The sequence below is a fragment of the Rana temporaria genome, chromosome 2 (assembly GCF_905171775.1).
Source record: "Rana temporaria chromosome 2, aRanTem1.1, whole genome shotgun sequence".
NCBI lineage: Eukaryota > Metazoa > Chordata > Amphibia > Anura > Ranidae > Rana > Rana temporaria.
This window is the reverse complement of record NC_053490.1, coordinates 512,160,265-512,184,679: the sequence shown is the minus strand read 5'-3', so window position 1 is coordinate 512,184,679 and position 24,415 is coordinate 512,160,265. Positions and strand designations below refer to the sequence as shown.

General features: G+C 48.9%; 1 protein-coding gene across 1 annotated transcript in view; it reads left to right on the top strand.

Annotated features, from left to right (window-relative positions):
• Nucleotides 1-24,415, top strand: part of FAM3B (FAM3 metabolism regulating signaling molecule B) — a 97,145-nt gene that overhangs the window by 28,280 nt on the left and 44,450 nt on the right. Inside the window, exon 2 of the mRNA XM_040338979.1 lies at nucleotides 16,195-16,338. Within this exon, the coding sequence (XP_040194913.1) occupies nucleotides 16,195-16,338 (144 nt within the window). The remainder of the gene's footprint in view (nucleotides 1-16,194; nucleotides 16,339-24,415) is intronic.

The following is a 24,415-nucleotide window of genomic DNA, read 5'->3' as shown; positions in this document are numbered from 1 at the left end:
GACCCCTTTACATTACACAGCACCCTGCATCACTGGACCCCTTTATATTACACAACACCCTGCATCACTGGACCCCTTTATATTACACAGCACCCTGCATCACTGGACCCCTTTATATTACACAACACCCTGCATCACTGGACCCCTTTATATTACACAGCACCCTGCATCACTGGACCCCTTTATATTACACAGCACCCTGCATCACTGGACCCCTTTACATTACACAGCACCCTGTACCTAGGGACCCTTTACATTACACAGCACCCTGCATCACTGGACCCTTTACACTACACAGCACCCTGCATCACTAGACCCCTTTACATTACACAGCACCCTGCATCACTGGACCCTTTACACTACACAGCACCCTGCATCACTAGACCCCTTTACATTACACAGCACCCTGCACTGTGCAGGACATTAATACATGAGTTACCATGATCATTGACCAGTGCAGGACATTTACCTAGGGTTGCCACCTGTACAGGATTGACCCAGACAGTACGGGGTTTGAATCATGTGTCCGGGTCTCCTTGCATACAGAATGATGCAGTCTGAAGATTATTAACTTTGATGACTGTCTGTGATTTTTTTAATATGCAGCATAGCGGCAGGGGGAGGGGGTAAATGTCCTGCACAGTGCACAGGACATTAACCACTAGAGTACCGGGCCATCGTCAAATGACGGCTCCACGGTTACTCTGAAAATTCAACAGGACGTCATTTGGCGTCCTGTATTCTTGCGGCCACTGGGGGGCGCGCGAGCGCGCCGGCGGCCGCGCGCGCGCGTCCGGCGCGTCCCCGAGATGCCGATGCGCGTGCCTGGCGGTCGCGATGTCCGCCAGGCACTCGGAATCGGCGGCTACAGGGACAAGACGTGGAGCTCTGTGTGTAAACACAGAGCTCCACGTCCTGTCAGGGGAGAGAGGAGACCGATCTGTGTCCCTTGTACATAGGGACACAGCATCGGTCACCTCCCCCAGTCACCCCCCTTTCCCCACAGTTAGAACACAATTTAGGGATACATATTAACCCCTCCCTCACCCCCTAGTGTTAACCCCTTGAATGCCAGTCACATTTATACAGTAATTAGTGCATATTTATCGCATTAATCGCTGTATAAATGTGAATGGCGCCAAAAACGTGTCAAAAGTGTCCGATGTGTTCTCCGCAATGACACGGTGACAGTAAAAAAATCGCAAATCGCCGCCAATACTAGTAAAAAAATTAATAAAATAAAAATGCCATAAATCTATCAGCTATTTTGTAAACGCTATAACTTTTGCGCAAACCAATCAATATATGATCATTGCGATTTTTTTTTACCAAAAATATGTAGAAGAATACATATCGGCCTAAACTGAGGAAAAAAAATGTTTTTTTTTTTTTTAAATTGTGATATTTATTAAATAAAAAAGTAAAAAATAGTGTTTTTTTTTTAAATTGTCACTCTTCTTTTGTTTATAGCGCAAAAAATAAAAACCGCAGAGGTGATCAAATACCACCAAAAGAAAGCTCTATTTGTGGGAACAAAATGATAAAAAAATTGTTTGGGTACAGTGTAGCACGACCGCGCAATTGTCATTCAAAGTGCGACAGTGCTGAAAGCTGAAAATTGGCTTGGGCAGGAAGGGGCGTAAGTGCCCAGTATGGAAGTGGTTAATACATAACTTACCATGACCAGTGCAGGACATTTACCCCCCCCCCCCCCCCCCCGACATGCTGCATTTTTTAATATGCAGCATGTGGGGGGGGGGGGGATAAATGTCCTGCACTGGTCATGGTAAGTTATGTATTAATGTCCTGTGCACTGTGCAGGACATTTACCCCCCTCCCCCGCCGTTATGCTGCATATTAAAAAAAAATACGCCGTATGTCATGATCCGGTCAGCATATTTATGGCTTACTTGCTGCTGTAGAAATGGTTCCTCGTCGGTGGCGCTGGCTCGTCCTCTCTATGCTCCTCCCAGCCATGAATGGTAATCTCCGCCCGCCGTGAGTGACGTCACGCCGCCAGGACGGGCGCCGCCGCCGGGCGGGGCTGTAAACCATTTATTGTCAGTGTGTTTAGCAATACATTTACTCCGCTCCATAGTGACAATCGGCGGCGCTGTTTTACAAACCCATGGGGGGCCGGATGGAATGATTTCGCGGGTCCCTGCACTAGAGCCTAGCACTAACTTTACGCGGCCTATCTCTTACGTAAACGGCGTAAAAGTACTGCGTAGGCCTGGCGTTCGTTCGTGAATCGGCGTATCCCCTCATTTACATAATCTACGCCGGCTGCAATGGAAGCGCCACCTAGCGGCCATCAGAAAAATTGCAATCTAAGATAGGACGGCGCAAGCCGTCGTATCTTAGATATGTTTAAGTGTATCTCTGTTAGAGAATACACTTAAACATAGGTCGGTGCAGATTCAGAGCTAGGTCGGCTTATCTGTAGATAAGCCGGCCTAACTCTTTCTGAATCTACCTATTTGAATCAAACCTCAGTAAGAATTACATGTCCTACTCCTGAGGCCTCCTGGCTATTCTTTCTCTTTGTCTTGTGGTTGTTGAGTTCACCTGAAGCAGCTCTTCCCCCCAACACTGGAACAGACGTTGCCCTGGCGTTGCCCTGGTTAGCTCTGTTTTCAGTCAACATGAAAATGAAGACACAAGCTGAGCCGGTTTTTGGGTGTAGTGCTTAAAATTCCTTGGCCCAGATTCAGGTAGAACCGCGCAATATTTGCGTGGGCAAAGGGCAACGATTTTTGCTCTGCGCCCACGCAAATATTTAGATTTGCCCGCGATTCACGGAGCAGTAGCTCCGTAAATTGCGCGGGCGCTATGCTAATTTGCCCTGCGTAAGGGCGCCTAATGTAAATGTTCCCGCCGGGGGGCGGTAATCATTTAAATTAGGGGCGCTCCCGCGCCGAGCGAACAGCGCATGCTCCGTCGGGAAACTTTCCCGACGTGCATTGCGGCAAATGACGTCGCAAGGACGTCATTTGCTTCTAAGTGAACGTGAATGGCGTCCAGCGCCATTCACGAATCACTTACGTAAACGACGTGAAATTCAAATTTCACGAGCGGGAAGGATGGCTATACTTTAGCATTGGCTGCGCCTATTATGAGTAGGAGCAGCCTTATGCTAAAGTCGCCGTACGGAAACTCCGTACCTTGCGTGCGCAGGGCCCGCGCAACTTTTGTGAATCGGTGGTAGTATGCAATTTGCATACTATACGCCGATCACAATGGCCGCGCCCCCTAGCGGCCAACGCAAGAATGCAGCCTGTGATATGAAGGCATAAGGAGGCTTATGTCTGTCATATCCTAGGCTGCAGTCCGCGTAGAGATGTTCCTGAATCAGGGGCATTCGCTACGCGGGAGCAAAACAGCTGCGCGGGCGCAATAGCTTCTTGAATCTGGGCCCTTGTTTTTAGAGGTGTAAGCTCACCCTAGTCCTGCTGCATAATCGGTGATTTTTTCCATTTTTCAGAGCTTTTTTTGTAGCAAAGTTTTACACGTTTTTAATGCATTTTTATGCTCCGTGTTTTGGTTTTGTCTTGTTTTTTTACACACCAAAAATGCACATACATTCGCTTTTTCATCTGCTCCCCATTTAAGTTTACGTGGCTAAAAAAGCTACATGCAGTGCCAAAAAAAAAAAGCACCTGCAATTTAAAAAATCATCCTGTGCTCAGTTATATTGACAGGACACAAAGCGGGCAAAGAGAGGGCCTGGCATCTGTCATCGGGAGGACTGGATGTCTGATTCCCGAAGGAAACAGCCAGCTCCAGTTAGTGGGGAGGGCCAAGATGGTGGTACGGGGCCAAGGTTATATCTAAATTGAGGATATCAGTGGGACAATTCTGAGTTTGCTGGCCTGGTGAGAATGTTTGTTTTGAAGAGAACCCAGCAGTACAGGTAAGTGGCAGGAAAAAAACATGGGGGAGGAGTGAAGTTCCTCTTTGAAATGCGTCGTCGTGAAAGGCGCTCCTGAGCGCACCGTTCTGAAAGGCACTCCATAACACCCTTCTGTCTGGGCCCCATGGCACACCCTTCTGTCTGGGCCCCATGGCACACCCTTCTGTCTGGGCCCCATGGCACACCCTTCTGTCTGGGACCCATGGCACACCCTTCTGTCTGGGCCCCATGGCACACCCTTCTGTCTGGGCCCCATGGCACACCCTTCTGTCATGGGCCCCATGGCACACCCTTCTGTCATGGGCCCCATGGCACACCCTTCTGTCATGGGCCCCATGGCACACCCTTCTGTCATGGGCCCCATGGCACACCCTTCTGTCATGGGCCCCATGGCACACCCTTCTGTCATGGGCCCCATGGCACACCCTTCTGTCATGGGCCCCATGGCACACCCTTCTGTCTGGGTCCTGCGGCTCATTACCTGACACACATGCAATAATGCATCGCACATCTAAAGATCATTTACATATGCATTCTGTTCTAGTTTTGTTTATTTATCCTCTTTCCTGCTATGCTGAAGCCACACAGTGGCGCGCACTTCTGGTTGCGCCCACATGGTGCGCTCTTCTGGCTTTGCCTTCGCTCCCTCCTGGCTTGACCTCCGCTCTGCTCCCTCCTGGCTTGACCCCCGCTCCATTCCTTCCTGGCTTGACCCCCGCTCCGCTCCTTCCTGGCTTGACCCCCGCTCCGCTCCTTCCTGGCTTGACCCCCGCTCTGCTCCCTCCTGGCTTGACCCCCGCTCCATTCCTTCCTGGCTTGACCCCCGCTCCATTCCTTCCTGGCTTGACCCCCGCTCCATTCCTTCCTGGCTTGACCCCCGCTCTGCTCCCTCCTGGCTTGACCCCCGCTCCATTCCTTCCTGGCTTCACCCCTGCTCCATTCCTTCCTGGCTTGACCCCCGCTCTGCTCCCTTCCTGGCTTGACCCCCGCTCTGCTCCCTCCTGGCTTGACCCCCGCTCTGCTCCCTCCTGGCTTGACCCCCGCTCTGCTCCATCCTGGCTTGACCCCCGCTCTGCTCCCTCCTGGCTTCACCCCCGCTCCATTCCGTCCTGGCTTCACCCCTGCTCCATTCCTTCCTGGCTTGACCCCCGCTCTGCTCCCTCCTGGCTTGACCCCCCGCTCTGCTCCCTCCTGGCTTGACCCCCCGCTCTGCTCCCTCCTGGCTTGACCCCCGCTCTGCTCCCTCCTGGCTTGACCCCCCGCTCTGCTCCCTCCTGGCTTGACCCCCCGCTCTGCTCCCTCCTGGCTTGACCCCCCGCTCTGCTCCCTCCTGGCTTGACCCCCGCTCTGCTCCCTCCTGGCTTGACCCCCGCTCTGCTCCCTCCTGGCTTGACCCCCGCGGCGCTCCCTCCTGGCTTGACCCCCGCTCCGCTCCCTCCTGGCTTGACCCCCGCGGCGCTCCCTCCTGGCTTGGGCCCCCGTGCCTCTCCCTTCTAGATGGAATATAGCTAGAGCAGCGTTCATTTGTGTCTTTTATGTCTGCCTGACGGCTTTACCGCTAGTTGCTTTCCATACATACAGTATAGCAGATGTGAGTGTCATTTGTCATCGTTAATGTTTAATAGGTGCAAGCGTGTCACTGGGTTGTAAACTTAGAACCGGATCCATGCTCTGCATCAGTTCTTGTAACATTGCACTTTGCTCTCTATTATTTAAAGTAAACTGCTAAGAGATAGACTGAGACTGCTACAGCTCAACGCCTTCTGAAAATGCTGATTGCCCGGCTTTCTTCTATACACTATATTACCAAAAGTATTGTAACGTCTGCCTTTACACGCACATCTATAGGAATGTTTGACCATTCTTCTGTGTGAGGACAGGCACTGATGTTGGCTGAGAAGGCCTGGCTCATAGTCTCCGCTCGAATTCTTTCCAAAGATTTACCGGGTTGACGTCAGGACTCTGTGCAGGCCAGTTAAGTTCCTCCACACCAAACTCATCCATGTCTTTATGGACCTTGCTTTGTGCACTGGTGCGCAGTCATGTTGGAACAGGAAGGGGTCATCCCCAAACTGTTCAAACTGTATCCAGAAAGCAAGATACGCCGGATTTTTGCTTAGATACGACTGACGTAAGTCTCTTACGCCGTCGTATCTTAGTTGCATATTTACGCTGGCTGTTAGGTGGCGCTTCCGTAGAGTTGCGCGTAGAATATGCAAATTAGGTAGATACGCCGATTCACGAACGTACATGCACCCGGCCTATCTATATGCGTCGTTTGCGTAAGGCGTCGGAGCGGCGTAAAGTTGCCCCTGCTATAGTGAGGCGTACGCAATGTTAAGTATGGACAGCGTTGAATTTTCCGTCGTTTGCGTAAAACGTTCGCGAATAGGGCTTTGCGTAAGTTACGTCGTCTAGGAATTGAGCGGGCGTAATTTAATTAGAAAATTCGACGTGATACTGTGCATGCGCCGTTCGAAAAAAGCGTCATTTACGTGGGGTCATGCTTAGTTTACATAAAACACGCCACCCCTCATTTGATTTAGGCACGCTTACGCCGGCACATTTACGATACGCAGCCGTAACTTTAGACGCAAGTGCTTTGTGAATACAGCACTTGCCTCTCTAAGTTGCGGCGGCGTAGCGTAACTACGATACGCTACGCCCGCTTATATTTACGCCCATCTACGTGAATCTGGGCCTGTCTTTTTAAAAAATTTTAACAAATAAAAACTGCAGAGTTGATCAAATACCACTAAAAGAAAGCTCTATTTGTGGGGGGAAAAAATGAAAAAAATGTAATTTGGGTACAGCGTTGTATGACCGCGCAATTTGTCATTTAGGCCCCATACTCACGACCAAACATGTCTGCTGAAACTGGCCCGCAGGCCAGTTTCAGCAGACATGTTTGGTCGTGTGTGGGCGCGAGCGGGCCGAATTCCAGCAAACATTTGCCCGCCGGGCCTTTTCCCAGCGGACAAATATTCCTGGACTTGTTTTAAAACAGCCCGCTGGAATTCAGCCCGCTCGGACATGTACGGTCGTCAGTACAGACCTACCGTACATGTCCAGGCGCCCGCCGTCCCTCGCATGCGTCGAATGACTTCGACGCATGCGTGGAAGCATTTTAAAGGCGGGCCGCCCACGTCGCCGCGTCATTGTCGCGGCGACACCGCGTCATCGACGCGGCGACACCGCGGACACGCCCCGCGTATTGTTTACGCGCGGACTTCTGTACGATGGTGTGTACAACCATCGTACAGAAGCCCTCTGGCAGACATGTATGGTGAAAACGGTCCGACGGACCGCTTTCACCATACATGTTTGTCCGTGTGTACCCGGCCTTAGAGTTCATCAGCGCTGAAAGCTGAAAATTGGTTTGGGCAGGAGGGGGGTTTAAGTGCCCAGTAAGCAAGTGGTTAAGGAAGAGGGAGGGGGTGACATGAAACGAATCTTGTCTGAAGTGCAAGGTCCGCTTTGCGCCCATTCAGTGTTAAAATGACACGTTACACGCAAGGCGAGGCCTGTGAAGTTTACACACCTCATAAACTTGTAGTGACTTTTATAATAACTCTATTCCAACTTCCTGGTCTGTTTTCTGTTCCATCTCCATGAAGAATTGTGCGTTTTTTTTTTTTTAATCTCATTATTATGGCGGGAAATGTAAGGCTGTCATGTAGTGATCCTTTTAGGCCCCGTACACACGACCGAACATGTCTGCTGAAACTGGTCAGCGGACCAGTTTCAGCAGACATGTTCGGTCGTGTGTACGGCCGACCGGACAGGTTTCCAGCGGACATTTGTCCAGCCGACTGTTTTCCGGCGGACAAATGTTTCTTAGCATGCTAAGAAACATGTCCACTGGAAGCCTGTCCATCGGACATGTTCGGTCGTCTGTACAGACTCACCGTACATGTCCGATCGGCCGCCATCCCTCGCATGCGTCAAAGTGATTCGACGCATGCGTCGAAGCATTGAACTTCCAGGGCCGCGCACGTCGCCGCATCATCGCGACGGCGCGGCCACGTCACCGCGTATCGTGTACGTGCGGATTTCTGTCTGATGGTGTGTACAACCATCAAACAGAAATCTCCGGGCGGACATGTCCGCTGAAAACGGTCCGGCGGACCGATTTCAGCGGACAGTCCGTCCGTCTGTACGAGGCCTTACACGTTTTGCCTTTTTTATTTTTTTCTAAAAACTTTGCAGCGCCACTCAAAGCAGGAACCGATTGTCTTTTCCCCTAAGTTCTCAGGTGTAGGGGCGCCGGTGATCTGCCGTGCTGGTTCCAGGTGTCCTGGAAGTTCCAGCGCATGCGCAAACTGATGCGCTGAGCTGGTTCCAGCTATCGGGGAAGTTCCTTCAAGCACTGCGCAGGTGCAAACTTGATGACGGAAATCCCCGAACGGCGGCCGGCATCCAGGGCGATGTGGATTTTGAGGTAAGTGGCCAGTCGGCCTCACGTCCTCGCTGCGCTCGGACGGCTCGCTTCGCTCGCTCGGCCTCCTGGCTCTTTTTTTAACGTCATCCTCCAATCCACGGGGATGTTAAAGAAAGAGCCTGGATGCCGGGCGAGGTTCGGAGATTTCTGTCAGGAAGTTTGCGCCTGCGCAGTCAGTGAAGGAACTTCCCCCACAGTGGAACATTGAGGACAATACACCGGCATTCATATGTCACCGTCATCCATATCGATAACAAGCAGCGGGAATGCCGCTCTCCCACCTGACCTGTGTAAAGTGTATTATACGGCCTCAGCCAGCGCTTCTCCACCAACCACAACTCCTGACATTCCGACACCGCTGATCACAAATCGGGGTAAAGAGCCAATCACAGCAGCCCTTTACCATCTGATCTGCTGTGTCCAATCACAGCTGATCACATGCAAACAGACTTGCCGGTTATTTGCGGTCTTCTCCTCACACGCTGTCCACACCTCCCAACTTTCTGAGATGGGAATGAGGGACACCTATCAGCAAAAGTATGTAGGCATAGGACACACCCCTTGCCACGCCCCCTTAAAGGAGTATTGTGCTAAAAAAATAAGATTGGTTAAACCCACAAGAGCTTTTTTTACCACTACTATTTCTTTATATTGGCTTTTGGAATTTACAAATGCAGTCATTTAGAAACCAGATGGAAGGTTTAGCACTGGGAAACACTTTTTGAATGTGCATTTTATATACATCTATAGAGATCAGACCAAAATGAGGGACAAATGAGGAGAATGAGGGACAGAGGGACATTGCTCCAAATCAGGGACAGTCCCTCGAAATCAGGGACAGTTGGGAGGTATGCGCTGTCTGCAGAGCCTGGAAAGACGTGCTGGCAAACACTGTGGCCACAGCAGAAGGAACCTACCTATAACTGGTGAAACGCTGAATTAGGGTTCGACAAACCCCGGGCGCCCGGTCGCAATTGCGACTAGAATTAGCGACCTGGCGCCAGGGGCGGTACAGCTGGGGTATCCTGTGTCTCCGTGCGCCCCCACCTCTCCCGCCGTGCAGTCCGGTAATTGAGGCCGTGGCTTTGCGGCCTTCTGAAGACCTACACTTCCTTCTGTGATCTGGCCCCCTCTTGTGGTGGCCGTTGGTATGACAAGACAACCAGCAATGCTAATGGAGCTTCCCCTGTCTGTTTTCACTGTCATCTCCTTGCCTCTAATTAGAACCCCCAAACATTATATATATTTTTTTATTCTAACACACTAGAGAATAAAATGGTGGTCGTTGTAATACTTTCTGTCACACCGTATTTGCATAGCGGTCTTGCAAGCGCACTTTTTTGGGAAAAAATACACTTTTTTTTTTTTATTGAAAAATAAGACAACAGTAGTTGGCCCAATTTTTTTATATATTGTGAAAGACAATGTTGCGCCGAATAAATTTAATACCCAACATGTCACGCTTCAAAATTGCGTCCGCTCGTGGAATGGCGACAAACTTATTTACCCTTTAAAATCTCCATAGGCGACGTTTAAAAAATTCTACAGGTTGCATGTTTTGAGTTACAGAGGAGGTCTAGGGCTAGAATTATTGCTCTCGCTCTACCAATGGCGGTGATACCTCACAGGTGTGGTTTGAACACTGCTTTCATATGTGGGCGCTACTCACGTATGCGTTCGCTTCTGTGCGTGAGCTCATCGGGACCGTGTACGTTCCTGGCTCCTAACCCTTTTAGCTGGCTCCTAGACTCCAAGCAAATTTGTCAAGCCCTGAGCTAAATAATAGGATACCCTCCTCTTTAGCTACCAGCAAACAACCATGATTTTTGCCAACAGTACCTACCTACTTTCTGGTGTTTGAACGTCTGTGGCCCTGGCACAAGGGGGACCTCCGTGAGGGCAATTTGAGGCTCTGAGGCAGTGGCACCAATGCTGACCCATCCTGTCCAGACAGATACAGTGGAACCTCGGATTACGAGTATAATCCGTTCCAGAACAATGCTCGTAATCCAAAGTACTCGCATATCAAAGCGAGTTTATCCATTGAAGTCAATGGAAACAAAAATAATTTGTTCCGCATTGACTTCAATGGCATGCAATACCGCATGTGGCCAGAGGTGGAGGGGCGCCCTAGAGCTTTGTAAACGCCAAAAAAGGCCCGAGGACACCTCTGCTGACTTCGGCAAACCTCGGAAAGACTTCATTCCCGAGGTTTGCTGAGGTCAGCCGAGCTGTCCTCGGGCCTTTCCGGACGCCACCGATTGGCTATGATCGGCGCCGCCCCCTCACCTCAGGCCAAACGCTGTAATGCACACCACTTTAGCCTGAATCGTGCTCGTTTTGTGAGACAACACTCACAAACTGAGTTCATAATTTTTAAAATACAGTGCTCATATTGTTAAACGTGTCACTCGCAATCCGAGTTTCCACTGTATAACTCTTTACCCTCTGCACGATACTACATGGCTATACCCTACCTTTGACTGTTTGAGATGGATACTGTTGAATATAAGCATCTCCTTCCTAATAAAAACCCCTGAGGAAGGATCAGAGACCCGAAATGCGTCGGGTAGAATAGAGACAGCAAACCATAGGAGCCGGTTCACACTGGGGCGTCACGACTTCGGGGGCGACTCGGCAAGGCGTCCTGAAGACGACTTCAGAGGCGACTTGCAAAATGACTTCTGTATAGAAGTCAATGCAAGTCGCCCCCGAAGTCGTACAAGAACCTTTTTCTAAGTATTTGGCAGTTTATGTTTACTAAGATAATTGCATCTCCATGTTCTGTGTCCTGGGGGAGACCAGATATAGTGACTGCAGGTTCTGGATTTAGTAACACTTTAAAGTTGTTGCATACAGGTGTAACCTATGATTTAATGTACCTGTAAAGAAAAACATTATATGTATTTTTTTTTTTTTTATACTGTGTGATGTGCAATTCCTGTACAGTAGGGCTGGAGTGTAAAAGAAAGAAGCAACACAAGGAGCCAATCGATTTCATTACGAGGAGAATGCTGATTGGCAGGCAGAGAGATGAGCTCATCACTGTGCTGCTTGTTCTGTCCAGTAACAAGCTGGAGGCGGGTCCATGACAGCCTGAGCTCAGAGGAAGTCGGCTGAATGACTTCAGGCTGAGGACATCGTGTGGCTAAAAAGTAGTAGTGCAGGGGACAGCTATGGACTGAAGCTGAATATTGCAGCAACGGCATTTTTTTTCCTTTTTTTATCCTTTAATGCACTTTCAGTTTTTATCTTTCCTGGCTGGAGTTCTGCTTCAAATCCCGCCCTTCCTTGTAGTAAGTGTGTATATAGTTCAGTGAGAATGATGACATGTACTCAGAAAACGTGACCGAGTTTTACTCCTTGATCTGGCTGACTTTTTTGTCTTCGCCCTTTTCGGCATACAGTTTCTGTTTACAGAGGATTTGTTCAAGCAAATTCAGTTGTGTTTATTCAATGCTTGCAAGTGAAATATAGCAACGAATAAAGAAGTTTAACCACTTGGAAGGTGTTTTTCAGATTCGGCGTTTACAAGACTAAAACAGTTTTTTTTGCTAGAAAATTACTTAAAACACCCAAACATTATATATATTTTTTCTAACACCCTAGAGAATAAAATGGTGGTCATTGCTATACTTTTTGTCACACCGTATTTGCGCAGCGGTCTTACAAGCGCACTTTTTTTGGAAAAAATTCACTTTTTGAATTAAAAAATAAGACAACAATAAATTTGGCCCAATTTTTTTATATATTGTGAAAGATAATGTTACGCCGAGTAAAATGATACCCAACATGTCACGCTTAAAAATTGCGCCCGCTCGTGGCATGACGTCAAACTTTTACTCTTAAAAATCTCGATGGGCGACGTTTAAAAAATTCTATACGTTGCATTTTTTGAGCTACAGAGTAGGTCTAGGGCTAGAATTATTGCTCTCGCTCTAACGATCGCGGCGATACCTCACTTGTGTGGTTTGAACACCGTTTTCATATGCGGGCGCTACTCGCGTATGCGTTCGCTTCTGCGCGCGAGCTCGTCTTGGATGGGGCGCTTTAAAAAAATGTTTTCTTATTTATTTTTATTGATTTTATAATTTTTTACACTGAAAAAAAAAAAATGTATCACTTTTATTCCTATTACAAGGAATGTAAACATCCCTTGTAATAGAAAAAAGCATGACAGGTCCTCTTAAATATGAGATCTGGGGTCAAAAAGACCTCACATCTCATATTTAGACTTAAATGCAAAAAAAAAAAAAAAATGGAAATTTTGTCATTTAAAAAAAAATGACAACAAAAAAATTGTCTCTTTAAGACGCTGGGCGGGACTGACGTTTTGACGTCACTTCCGCCCAGCAAAGCTATGAGGACGGGTGGGGGCCATCTTGCCCTCAGTCGAGTCCTCACCGATCAGGCAGCAGCACCCGATCGCCTCCGCCGCTACCGACAGCTCCGGTAAGCGGCGGAGGGCGCGGGAGAGCGGCAGGAGGGGGGGGGCCCTCTCCCGCCACTCGATAACGGCGATCTCGCGGCGAATCCGCCGCGGAGGCCGCCGTTATCGTTTACACGCCCGCCCACTGAAGAGATGGGTATCTCGCTTGTGGCAGCAGCTGCTGCCGTTACCGAGATATTCATCTTTAAAAAGAGGACGTATATATACAGTGGGCGGGCGTTAAGTGGTTATCCTCACTAGAACCAATCGGTTTGTATCTAAAGCCGACCACACACATTACAACCCTAAGTGCTCGTTCACACAGGGGGGTCAGTAAAAGAAGGTGGTTGAGCTGTGGTTTTACTGCCCCCGACATGTCGCATTCGGCAGGCGTTTTTTTTTACATTCTGTACGTGTCTACTCAAAGATACTAAAGATTTTCATCCAGGCACTGCTGTGTACCCCTCTTCTATGTATTGCTATCTGGGACCCCCTTTTACTCATCTATATAAATGCTGTATGTAACGGAATGACCCGTGACACCCAGAGACTTTTGAAGGATGGGGGGTACTCCTGTGCCAGCGTCACTAATGACTCTTGGGTCTAGGGTCACCCTGTGCCCCTTTTGGGCATAGGGTGACTGATAATTCATGTATTGCAGGAGATCTGGACATATTACAGGTGATTTCATGCTGACCCCCAACAGGTCAATAGGCTCCTGAAAGACATTCCATTGTCCATTGTGTGATGCTAATACTGTGTTGTGTCTATTGTACTGATTAAGTCTGAAAGGTCAGATGTCTCCTTTTCAGGGGTAGGGAATTAGCATGTCAATTATGTTTAGTAAAGGAATGTGACTTGTCAAGCTGTATGCGGAGACAGGCTGCCTGGATAATGACTAATAATTAACTCAACCGAATGTCATTGTCTAAGATAAGGTGTATTGAAGCCCCCCATTGTGTGATGTGTGGGTGGAGTGTGTCTTTGTCCCTGTGATTAAAGTGGAGTTCCACCCATAAATATAACATTACATTAGTAGTTTTAAAAAAAAATGTCATTAGTCCTTTAAGAAAAACAATTTTTTTTTTTAGATGCCTTCAAAGTGTTGTTGCTAGGCAGAATAGTTAATCTTCCCACTTCCTGCACCTAGGTGCTTAATGCTTCCTAACCTACACCGCACAGACTCCTGGGAATGTAGTGGGTGTAACTTTCCAGGAGTCTGTGCACTCCCCAGTCTCGAAGAATCATGTGACTTGGACAGTACAGGTGCTGAAACCTGATCTGAAACCTAATACACTGCTTGTGCAGCACTGAGCATGTGCGAGATCTGCAAGGCTGAAATCCAGGAAGTCATACAGTCTGGCTTCATGATGCCCACACTTAAGATGGCCCCAATCTATTTCTATTTTATAAAGTGTCTAAATGCTGTAACAACCTAACAAAACGGACCTTAGTTTACAGACTGACTTTACTAGAATACATTAAGCTTGTGTATTACAGGGGTATTTATATATAAAAAGTGGAATTGCGGCCGGAACTCCGCTTTAAGTGTAACATGATTGTACTGTATATAAGAAAGCTAAGATACCATTAAAAGTATTCATTCATACATTTTGAAACCAGTAACAGAGCGTATGTCTCGTTATTCTGGGAAATGAGATGGATCGTGTCTGATGTCTGCTGGCTTGTCGGATAAGCTGTATTGGGGCGATGGAATGGGAATACCGTAAACGGTGGTGACCGTTACACTGTATTTATCAAAGTGTCATCTCTGTTCATTACAGTCAATGTTGGAATCTGGTGATATCGGTGTCAGACGTCACTGAAGGGACACTTTTCAGAATTCGTTTTTAGTCCCCCCTACTAGTCATGTGAAAAAAATCTATTCTCTGTGTATCAACAGCCTGCTGGTTAGAAGCGGACCACATACAGGTCTACATGACAGCAGGAACTTCTCTGACCCACATTCAGTAGAAATGGGCCCCTATGCCCCAGAGGGCCCTTGTGGAGATGCACAGTCTGAACTAATGGTGTATTCCTCAAAGAAGGAAAGAAGGTTGCATTGCACAGGCTTTGGGGAGCAGACCAGTCCATTTCCCATGTGAGGAGCTGTAGGAAATCTCACTGTATTTAACCACGTGGTGTCTGCGCTATAGCCAAATGACGGCTACAGGGCGGACCTGAATTTCCGTCAATAGACGTCCTCCCCTTTGCACGCTCCCCGCGCACCCTCTGAAGGGCGCGCGCTGTGATCACCGAGTCACTGAGACTTGGGTGATCATAGATCTGAGTAAGGGGCCGATCCCGGCACCTTACCACATGATCAGCTGTCAGCCAATGACGGCTGATCACGTGATGTTAACAAAAGCTTGTTAAAAAAAAGCAGATTACCGGCTTTTGTGTAAGGGACATCGGTCCCGAGTGGAAGAAGCACATCCACCTCATCAGTGCCCACCAGTGCAAAACTGTGCCACCTATCAGTCTCACCTACCAGTGCTGATCAGTGACCATCACTGCCACCAAGTCAATGAGACTTGGGTGATAACAGATCCGAGTAAGGGGCCGATCCCGGCCCCTTACCACGTGATCAGCTGTCAGCCAATCACGTGATGTTAACAAAAGCTTGTTGCACAAAAGCTTTTTAAGGGACATCAGTCCTGAGTGGAAGAGGCACATCCTCCTCAGTGCCTGCCAGTGACCACCAGTGCAAAACTGTGCCACCTATCAATGCCTACCAGTGGTGCCACCTAGCAGTGCTGCCTATCAGTCTCACCTACTAGTGCTGATCAGTGCCCATCACTGCCACCTATCAGTGCCAATTCTCAGTGCCCACCAGTGCCACCTATCAATGCCCTTCAGTGCCCACCAATGCCGCCTTTCAGTGCCCTCCAGTTCCGCCTTATCGGTGCCAATCAGTGCAGCCTCATCAGTGTACATCAATGATGGAGAAAAATTACCTATTTGCTAAATTTTATAACAAATAGTAAAACTGTTTTGTATTTTTTTTTTCTTTTTTAATTCGGTCTTTAAAAAAATAAATAAAAAAAAACTGCACAGGTGATCAAATACCACCAAAAGAAAGCTTTATTTGTGGTAAAGAAAAATTATAAAAATTTCATTTGGGTACAGTGTTGTATGACCGCGCAATTGTCATTCAAAAAGCGAGAGCACTGAAAGCTGAAAATTGGTCTGGGCAGGATGGGGTTTAAGTGCCCAGTAAGTAAGTGGTTAAATACAAAGATTTGTTGACTTCCTGACGTTGGCACAGTAGCAGTGTTGGCTGGGATTTTGTGGGTTGCTTTTACTTGCTGCATAAACATTAGAATTTAGATCATTACTGAGCTGTAGGAAAAACTCTTCAGATTTCGGAGCTCCTCCCATAACCATGTTTGTTTATTTGTATTTTCCCAGATTCGGTGAAGGTGGTGGGATTAATATTTGCCTCCATGTTTGCCTGGTACTTGGGCTATTTCTTTGCCGAAATACTACCTGAAGACTCCATACAGACTGCCATCGGAAGCGTGCAACGGCTGGGAGAAAAACCTGTCATCAAAGGTACTTTATTTTCCCCAATGTGTCTCATTGATACATTTGGGTATTTCCTTTTTATACCTTCCTTTCTTCGACCCCTTTGCATGGTCCTTTAATTGGTTACTTCCTCCCTGGACAAAGGCACAACCAAACCTGACTACTGCGCACCACGCAGCTCTTGGCAACCTTCTGAGAGTTGTATGAACTGCAGGGAAATACTAAAGCGGGTGTTGTCAATCCCCGGGCCGCGGCGTCTTTGCAGCAGGGCTGCGGTGGGCGGCATGACATTTTAAGGTGGACTGGCAGATGAGAGAAGTGAGCTGGCGAGCAGAGATTACCTCATCTCTCTCCGCCCGCCTAGCATCACCGCTCTTCTGCCCTCGCAGCATGCCGAATGTCGGAGGTGCGGCAGAAAACAGAGAGATGACATCATCTCTCGCTGCTCACCCCGCACCTCCGCTCTCCTGCCCTCACTCAAGAATGACCACTGAACCAATGCAGTAATCCATATCTGGTGGTACTGGCAGATGATTTGGCAAGTGGCATTCCTCATCTGGTGGACAGGCAGCATGGCAAGTGGCATTCCTCATCTGGTGGCAGGCAGCATGGCAAGTGGCATTCCTCATCTGGTGGCAGGCAGCATGGCAAGTGGCATTCCTCATCTGGTGGACAGGCATCATGGCAAGTGGCATTCCTCATCTGGTGGCAGGCAGTGTGGCAATTGGCATTCCTCATCTGGTGGCAGGCAACGTGGCAAGTGACAGAACACCTCCTATTGCCCCGATAAATTGCCCGTGAAAAATCGCTACTTGAGCTGCAAAGCGGTCTTGGTATAGTAACCTGAACTGCATAGGGGTCATTGTGTAGGAGCCTGAACTGCATGGGGATCATTGGGAGCCTGAACTGCATGGGGATCATTAGGAGCCTGAACTGCATGGGGATCATTAGGAGCCTGAACTGCATGGGGATCATTGGGAGCCTGAACTGCATGGGGATCATTAGGAGCCTGAACTGCATGGGGATCATTGGGAGCCTGAACTGCATGGGGATCATTAGGAGCCTGAACTGCATGGGGATCATTGGGAGCCTGAACTGCATGGGGATCATTGGGAGCCTGAACTGCATGGGGATCATTGGGAGCCTGAACTGTATGGGGATCATTGGGAGCCTGAACTGCATGGGGATCATTGGGAGCCTGAACTGTATGGGGATCATTGGGAGCCTGAACTGTATGGGGATCATTGGGAGCCTGAACTGTATGGGGATCATTGGGAGCCTGAACTGTATGGGGTCATTGGGAGCCTGAACTGTATGGGGATGATTGGGAGCCTGAACGGTATAGGGATCATTGGGAGCCTGAACTGTATGGGGATCATTTGGAGCCTGAACTGTATGGGGATCATTGGGAGCCTGAACTGTATGGGGATCATTGGGAGCCTGAACTGTATGGGGATCATTGGGAGCCTGAACTGTATGGGGATCATTGGGAGCCTGAACTGTATGGGGATCATTGGGAGCCTGAACTGTATGGGGATCATTGGGAGCCTGAACTGTATGGGGATCATTGGGAGCCTGAACTGAATGGGAGCCTGAACTGTATGGGGATGATTGGGAGCCTGAATGGTATAGGGATGATTGGGAGCCTGAACTGTATGGGGATGATTGGGAGCCTGAACTGTATGGGGATCATTGGGAGCCTGAACTGTATGGGGATCATTGGGAGCCTGAACTGTATGGGGATCATTGGGAGCCTGAACTGTATGGGGATCATTGGGAGCCTGAACTGTATGGGGTCATTGGGAGCCTGAACTGTATGGGATCATTGGGAGCCTGAACTGTATGGGGATGATTGGGAGCCTGAACGGTATAGGGATCATTGGGAGCCTGAACGGTATGGGGATCATTTGGAGCCTGAACTGTATGGGGATCATTTGGAGCCTGAACTGTATGGGGATCATTGGGAGCCTGAACTGTATGGGGATCATTGGGAGCCTGAACTGTATGGGGATCATTGGGAGCCTGAACTGTATGGGGATCATTGGGAGCCTGAACTGTATGGGGATCATTGGGAGCCTGAACTGTATGGGGATCATTGGGAGCCTGAACTGTATGGGGATCATTGGGAGCCTGAACTGTATGGGGATCATTGGGAGCCTGAACTGAATGGGAGCCTGAACTGTATGGGGATGATTGGGAGCCTGAACGGTATAGGGATGATTGGGAGCCTGAACTGTATGGGGATGATTGGGAGCCTGAACTGTATGGGGATGATTGGGAGCCTGAACTGTATGGGGATGATTGGGAGCCTGAACTGTATGGGGATGATTGGGAGCCTGAACTGTATGGGGTCATTGTGTAGGAGCCTGAACTGTATGGGGTCATTGTGTAGGAGCCTGAACTGTATGGGGTCATTGTGTAGGAGCCTGAACTGTATGGGGTCATTGTGTAGGAGTCTGAACTGCATGGAGTCATTGGGAGCCTGAACTGCATGGGGGTCATTGGGAGCCTGAACTGCATGGGGGTCATTGGGAGCCTGAACTGCATGGGGGTCATTGGGAGCCTGAACTGCATGGGGGTCATTGGGAGCCTGAACTGCATGGGGGTCATTGGGAGCCTGAACTGCATGGGGGTCATTGGGAGCCTGAACTGCATGGGGGTCATTGGGAGCCTGAACTGCATGGGGGTCATTGGGAGCCTGAACTGCATGGGGATCATTGGGAGCCTGAACTGTATGGGGATCATTGGGAGCCTGAACTGTATGGGGATGATTGGGAGCCTGAACTGAATGGGAGCCTGAACTGTATGGGGATGATTGGGAGCCTGAACGGTATAGGGATGATTGGGAGCCTGAACTGTATGAGGATGATTGGGAGCCTGAACTGTATGGGGATGATTGGGAGCCTGAACTGTATGGGGATGATTGGGAGCCTGAACTGTATGGGGATGATTGGGAGCCTGAACTGTATGGGGTCATTGTGTAGGAGCCTGAACTGTATGGGGTCATTGTGTAGGAGCCTGAACTGTATGGGGTCATTGTGTAGGAGCCTGAACTGTATGGGGATCATTGGGAGCCTGAACTGCATGGAGTCATTGGGAGTCTGATCTGCATGGGGGTCATTGGGAGCCTGAACTGCATGGGGGTCATTGGGAGCCTGAACTGCATGGGGGTCATTGGGAGCCTGAACTGCATGGGGGTCATTGGGAGCCTGAACTGCATGGGGGTCATTGGGAGCCTGAACTGCATGGGGATCATTGGGAGCCTGAACTGTATGGGGATCATTGGGAGCCTGAACTGTATGGGGATCATTGGGAGCCTGAACTGTATGGGGATCATTGGGAGCCTGAACTGTATGGGGATCATTGGGAGCCTGAACTGTATGGGGGTCATTGGGAGCCTGAACTGTATGGGGGTCATTGGGAGCCTGAACTGTATGGGGTCATTGGGAGCCTGAACTGTATGGGGTCATTGGGAGCCTGAACTGTATGGGGGTCATTGGGAGCCTGAACTGTATGGGGGTCATTGGGAGCCTGAACTGTATGGGGGTCATTGGGAGCCTGAACTGTATGGGGGTCATTGGGAGCCTGAACTGTATGGGGTCATTGGGAGCCTGAACTGTATGGGGATCATTGGGAGCCTGAACTGTATGGGGTCATTGGGAGCCTGAACTGTATGGGGATCATTGGGAGCCTGAACTGTATGGGGTCATTGTGTAGGAGCCTGAACTGTATGGGGTCATTGTGTAGGAGCCTGAACTGTATGGGGATCATTGGGAGCCTGAACTGTATGGGGATCATTGGGAGCCTGAATTGTATTGGGTCATTGTGTGGGAGCCTGAACTGTATGGGGTCATTGTGTAGGACCCTGACTCACATAGGGTCATTGTGTAGGACCCTGACTCACATAGGGTCATTGTGTAGGACCCTGACTCACATAGGGTCATTGTGTAGGACCCTGACTCACATAGGGTCATTGTGTAGGCCCCTGACTCACATAGGGTCATTGTGTAGGCCCCTGACTCACATAGGGTCATTGTGTAGGACCCTGACTCACATAGGGTCATTGTGTAGGCCCCTGACTCACATAGGGTCATTGTGTAGGCCCCTGACTCACATAGGGTCATTGTGTAGGCCCCTGACTCACATAGGGTCATTGTGTAGGACCCTGACTCACATAGGGTCATTGTGTAGGCCCCTGACTCACATAGGGTCATTGTGTAGGCCCCTGACTCACATAGGGTCATTGTGTAGGCCCCTGACTCACATAGGGTCATTGTGTAGGCCCCTGACTCACATAGGGTCATTGTGTAGGCCCCTGACTCACATAGGGTCATTGTGTAGGACCCTGACTCACATAGGGTCATTGTGTAGGACCCTGACTCACATAGGGTCATTGTGTAGGCCCCTGACTCACAAAGGGTCATTGTGTAGGACCCTGACTCACATAGGGTCATTGTGTAGGCCCCTGACTCACATAGGGTCATTGTGTAGGCCCCTGACTCACATAGGATCATTGTGTAGGACCCTGACTCACATAGGGTCATTGTGTAGGACCCTGACTCACATAGGGTCATTGTATAGGACCCTGACTCACAAAGGGTCATTGTGTAGGCCCCTGACTCACATAGGGTCATTGTGTAGGCCCCTGACTCACATAGGGTCATTGTGTAGGACCCTGACTCACATAGGGCTCTTCACCCGAACTGAACTGTATTACGAAAGGCAAGTACAGTCAAGCCTTAGGCTGAATTCACACTTATGCAATGCCAGACACCACAAGCAATGTCTGCGATGCAAATTCAGCCATATAGTTTGTATGGCTAAAATCGCATTCACACGCATTTTTGGTCCGCACTGAAATCGTATCGCATGGGTTTTCAGACCCCCTGCAATCTGATTCCACAATTCGCACTGCGTTCTGCACAACGATTTGGGGGTGTCAATAACTTTCTATTGACAGCCGCGGATTTCAGTGTGAAATGCCTGTGAATCAGACGCGATGCGGGAATCCGCACAAGAATCATGCTGGTTTCCGCATTGCACCAGTGTGAACCGAGACTTCTAGGTCTTCCATGTATGGCGGGGATCTCGGTGTGCTCGGATCCGTTGGGCAGGAACATCCGGTTAGGTGACATTGCTGAGTGGACAAGGAGTAAACCATACATTCAAACAATGAAGACGGGGACACAATAGAGACAAAAGGGAGTGGTGATATCTCTGTTCTAGTGATCGGGTTACGCTTTGGGCCATCACGTATCTGTGTCAGTAAGTTATATACAGTAATAGGTATGTTGTAATGTGACCATACGCTGTCCAGTCAGATTGGACAAAGATTTTAAGTATCGTTTCGTTTGTCCCCATATTATATCGTTTTGATAAATTTAAAGAAGATTGTGCATAATTTGTACAATCAGATTGTATAGTGTATGGCCAGCTTTAGGCTGAAAGATTTCTCTTGTTCAGTTCTGCCGGTTCTTCCAGCCGAGTAGAGTGATCACACTTTCTCTGCTTCGTCTGCAACCAGCCAGAATATTCTTTGTGTATGACCAGCTTTAGGTGCATTCCTGGACCCGGGGTAGAGGAAAATTAGTGGTTGGACTCTACTTTTAGAGGCAGCCCTGTCAAGCGGGGTGTCCCAGAGGCTCCCTGGTGTGGCCTATAAGGACACGCGGGCGGCCGGAGGGTGGTAAAATGAGAAGGGTGAGCTGTGGTTTTGTTGCCACCTCATGCTCATGGCCAGGGCACCAGGGCAGAACTTAGGGTGGTGGGGGCCCCTGGGCTTGAGTGTTAAAGGGGCCCCCTGGAGCCGAGAGTTGGGGGGGATCGAAGATGTTGAGCGAGGGGGGGGATCATAGTTGTTGAACGGGGGGGGGGGGCGAGTTTTGCAGTTGTTGAGCGGGGGGGAGTGCCTCTCACCTGTGCCAACAGCCGGGGCCACAGACTGTCATTAGCCCGGCTCTCGGCTTTCTTCCCTTCAGCAGCCACAGTCCTCCACACACCACTCCGGTTCCTCCTGCTTCCGTGCTGCCTCCTCTTGCAGTGCGGGAAAATTAACCCTTTCGCGGGACTGCGGGAAGAAGCTAATCTGTGCGGGAAAGTCCCGCAGAATCCGTGCGTGTTGGGAGGTATGCGCAGGGCCGCCATCAGGAATTTTGGGGCCCCTTACACAGCTTAAGGCATGGGCCCCCTGGAGCAGAGAACCGGGGGGGGTGGGGGGGGGTGCTGCCGTCTGAAATTGATGAGAAGCGGAGGGGCTGCCGCAAATAGAGAAGTGGGGGGGGGGGCCTTTACAAAAAAAAAAAGAAGAAAGAAAAATATATATATATATATATAAAAAGGGGGGTAGCCATCCGGGGTCCTGGGGACCCCTGGGCCCTTTAATAAAAAGAAAAAATAAACCTCTGGGCCCTTTAATAAAAAAAATACATAAAAAAGGGAGGTTGCCATCTGGGGGCCCTGGAGACCTCTGGGCCCTTTAATAATAATAATAATAATTATTTTTATATATATATATATATATATATATATATATATATATATATATATATATATATATATATATATATATATATATATATATATTATACCTTTTTTTTTTTATATAAAAAATAAATAAAAAAAGGGGGGGTTGCCATCCGGGGCCCCCTATTGGGCGGGGCCCATGGGCTTGAGCCCAGTCAAGCCCAATGGTAAGTCCGGCCCTGCTCACGGCTGTATATATGCCACGGCGGCGATGCTTTGCAGCTAAAATTAAATGAAATGTTTCATTGGGTGGGCAGTGCCAACACCAAATGCAACTCATTCAAGTGCATAAGCCAAGCCGCAACCACCCAGCGTGCGATGCTTGCCTAATCGCTGCCCTCTAAAAAGCGATTTACTGTGGATCAGAGAGAGAGGGGGGCAAGGGCTGCCACATGTATGACCGAACCCTAAGAGTACTGGAAGGATAAGAGCGCCGCAAACTTGGATAAATCCAGTAAGGGTTCAAACTGGCATGACATGAAGAAATGGCTAATGCGTTTCAGGTCTCAAAACCCACCAGGCCTTATATGTGGATGATAGGTTACAACTTGTACTGGACAAACACTTGTAGAGTGCAGGATCCCGTGCATCAGGGCTAAACCCTCAGTGTGCATGATGCCTTGGTGTCCATTCAGCCACCAGCCTTGACGGGTCCCTTTTTTAATACATTGCATGCCTAAATATAATATCCTGTAAGCTTACCTATTTGCACTGCCAACTTTTTTTCAAAATGTTAATTTAGAAATTATGAGCGTCATAACACTCCACCCTGAATAATGATGCCCATCCCAACTATGGCGCACACCCAACCTGGATGGGTCAGGAAACTGAATATTTTACATTTGAAAAGAGAAATCCAGAATATTAAATACAGTCAATCCTCAACCGAAAAAAAAAAAATGTTGGGTCCATGAATCCTTGGCTAATTCAGATATATATAATATAATATATATATAATATAATATATATATCTATATATATAAATTCCAGTACTGAATCTCAGGTAGGGCGACGTAAAATTGTGCGGGCGTAGCGTATGTTGTTTACGCTATGCCGTGGCAATTTAGAGAGGCAAGTGCAGCATTCACAAAGCACTTCCTCCGTAAGTTGCGGCCGCGTAGCGTAAATCTGCCGGCGTAAGCGCGCCGAATTCAAATTGTCAAGAGGTGGGCGTGTTTTATACAAATAAAACATGACCCCACGTTAATGACGTTTCTCACGAACGGCGCATGCGCCGTCCGTGAACGTATCCCAGTGCGCATGCTCCTAATCACGTCGCAAATAGTCAATGCTTTCGATGTGAACGTAATTTACGCAAAGCCCTATTCGCGAACGACTTGCGCAAACGACGTAAATTTTTTAAAATTCGATGCGGGAACGACGTCCATACTTAACATTGGCTATGCCTCATATAGCAGGAGTAACGTTACGCCGGAAAAAGCCTTACGCAAACGACGTAAAAAAATCCGCCGGGCGCACGTACGTTTCTGAATCGGCGTAGCCAGCTCATTTGCATATTCTACGATGAAATCGACGGAAGCGCCACCTAGCGGCCAGCGTAAATATGCACCCTAAGATACGA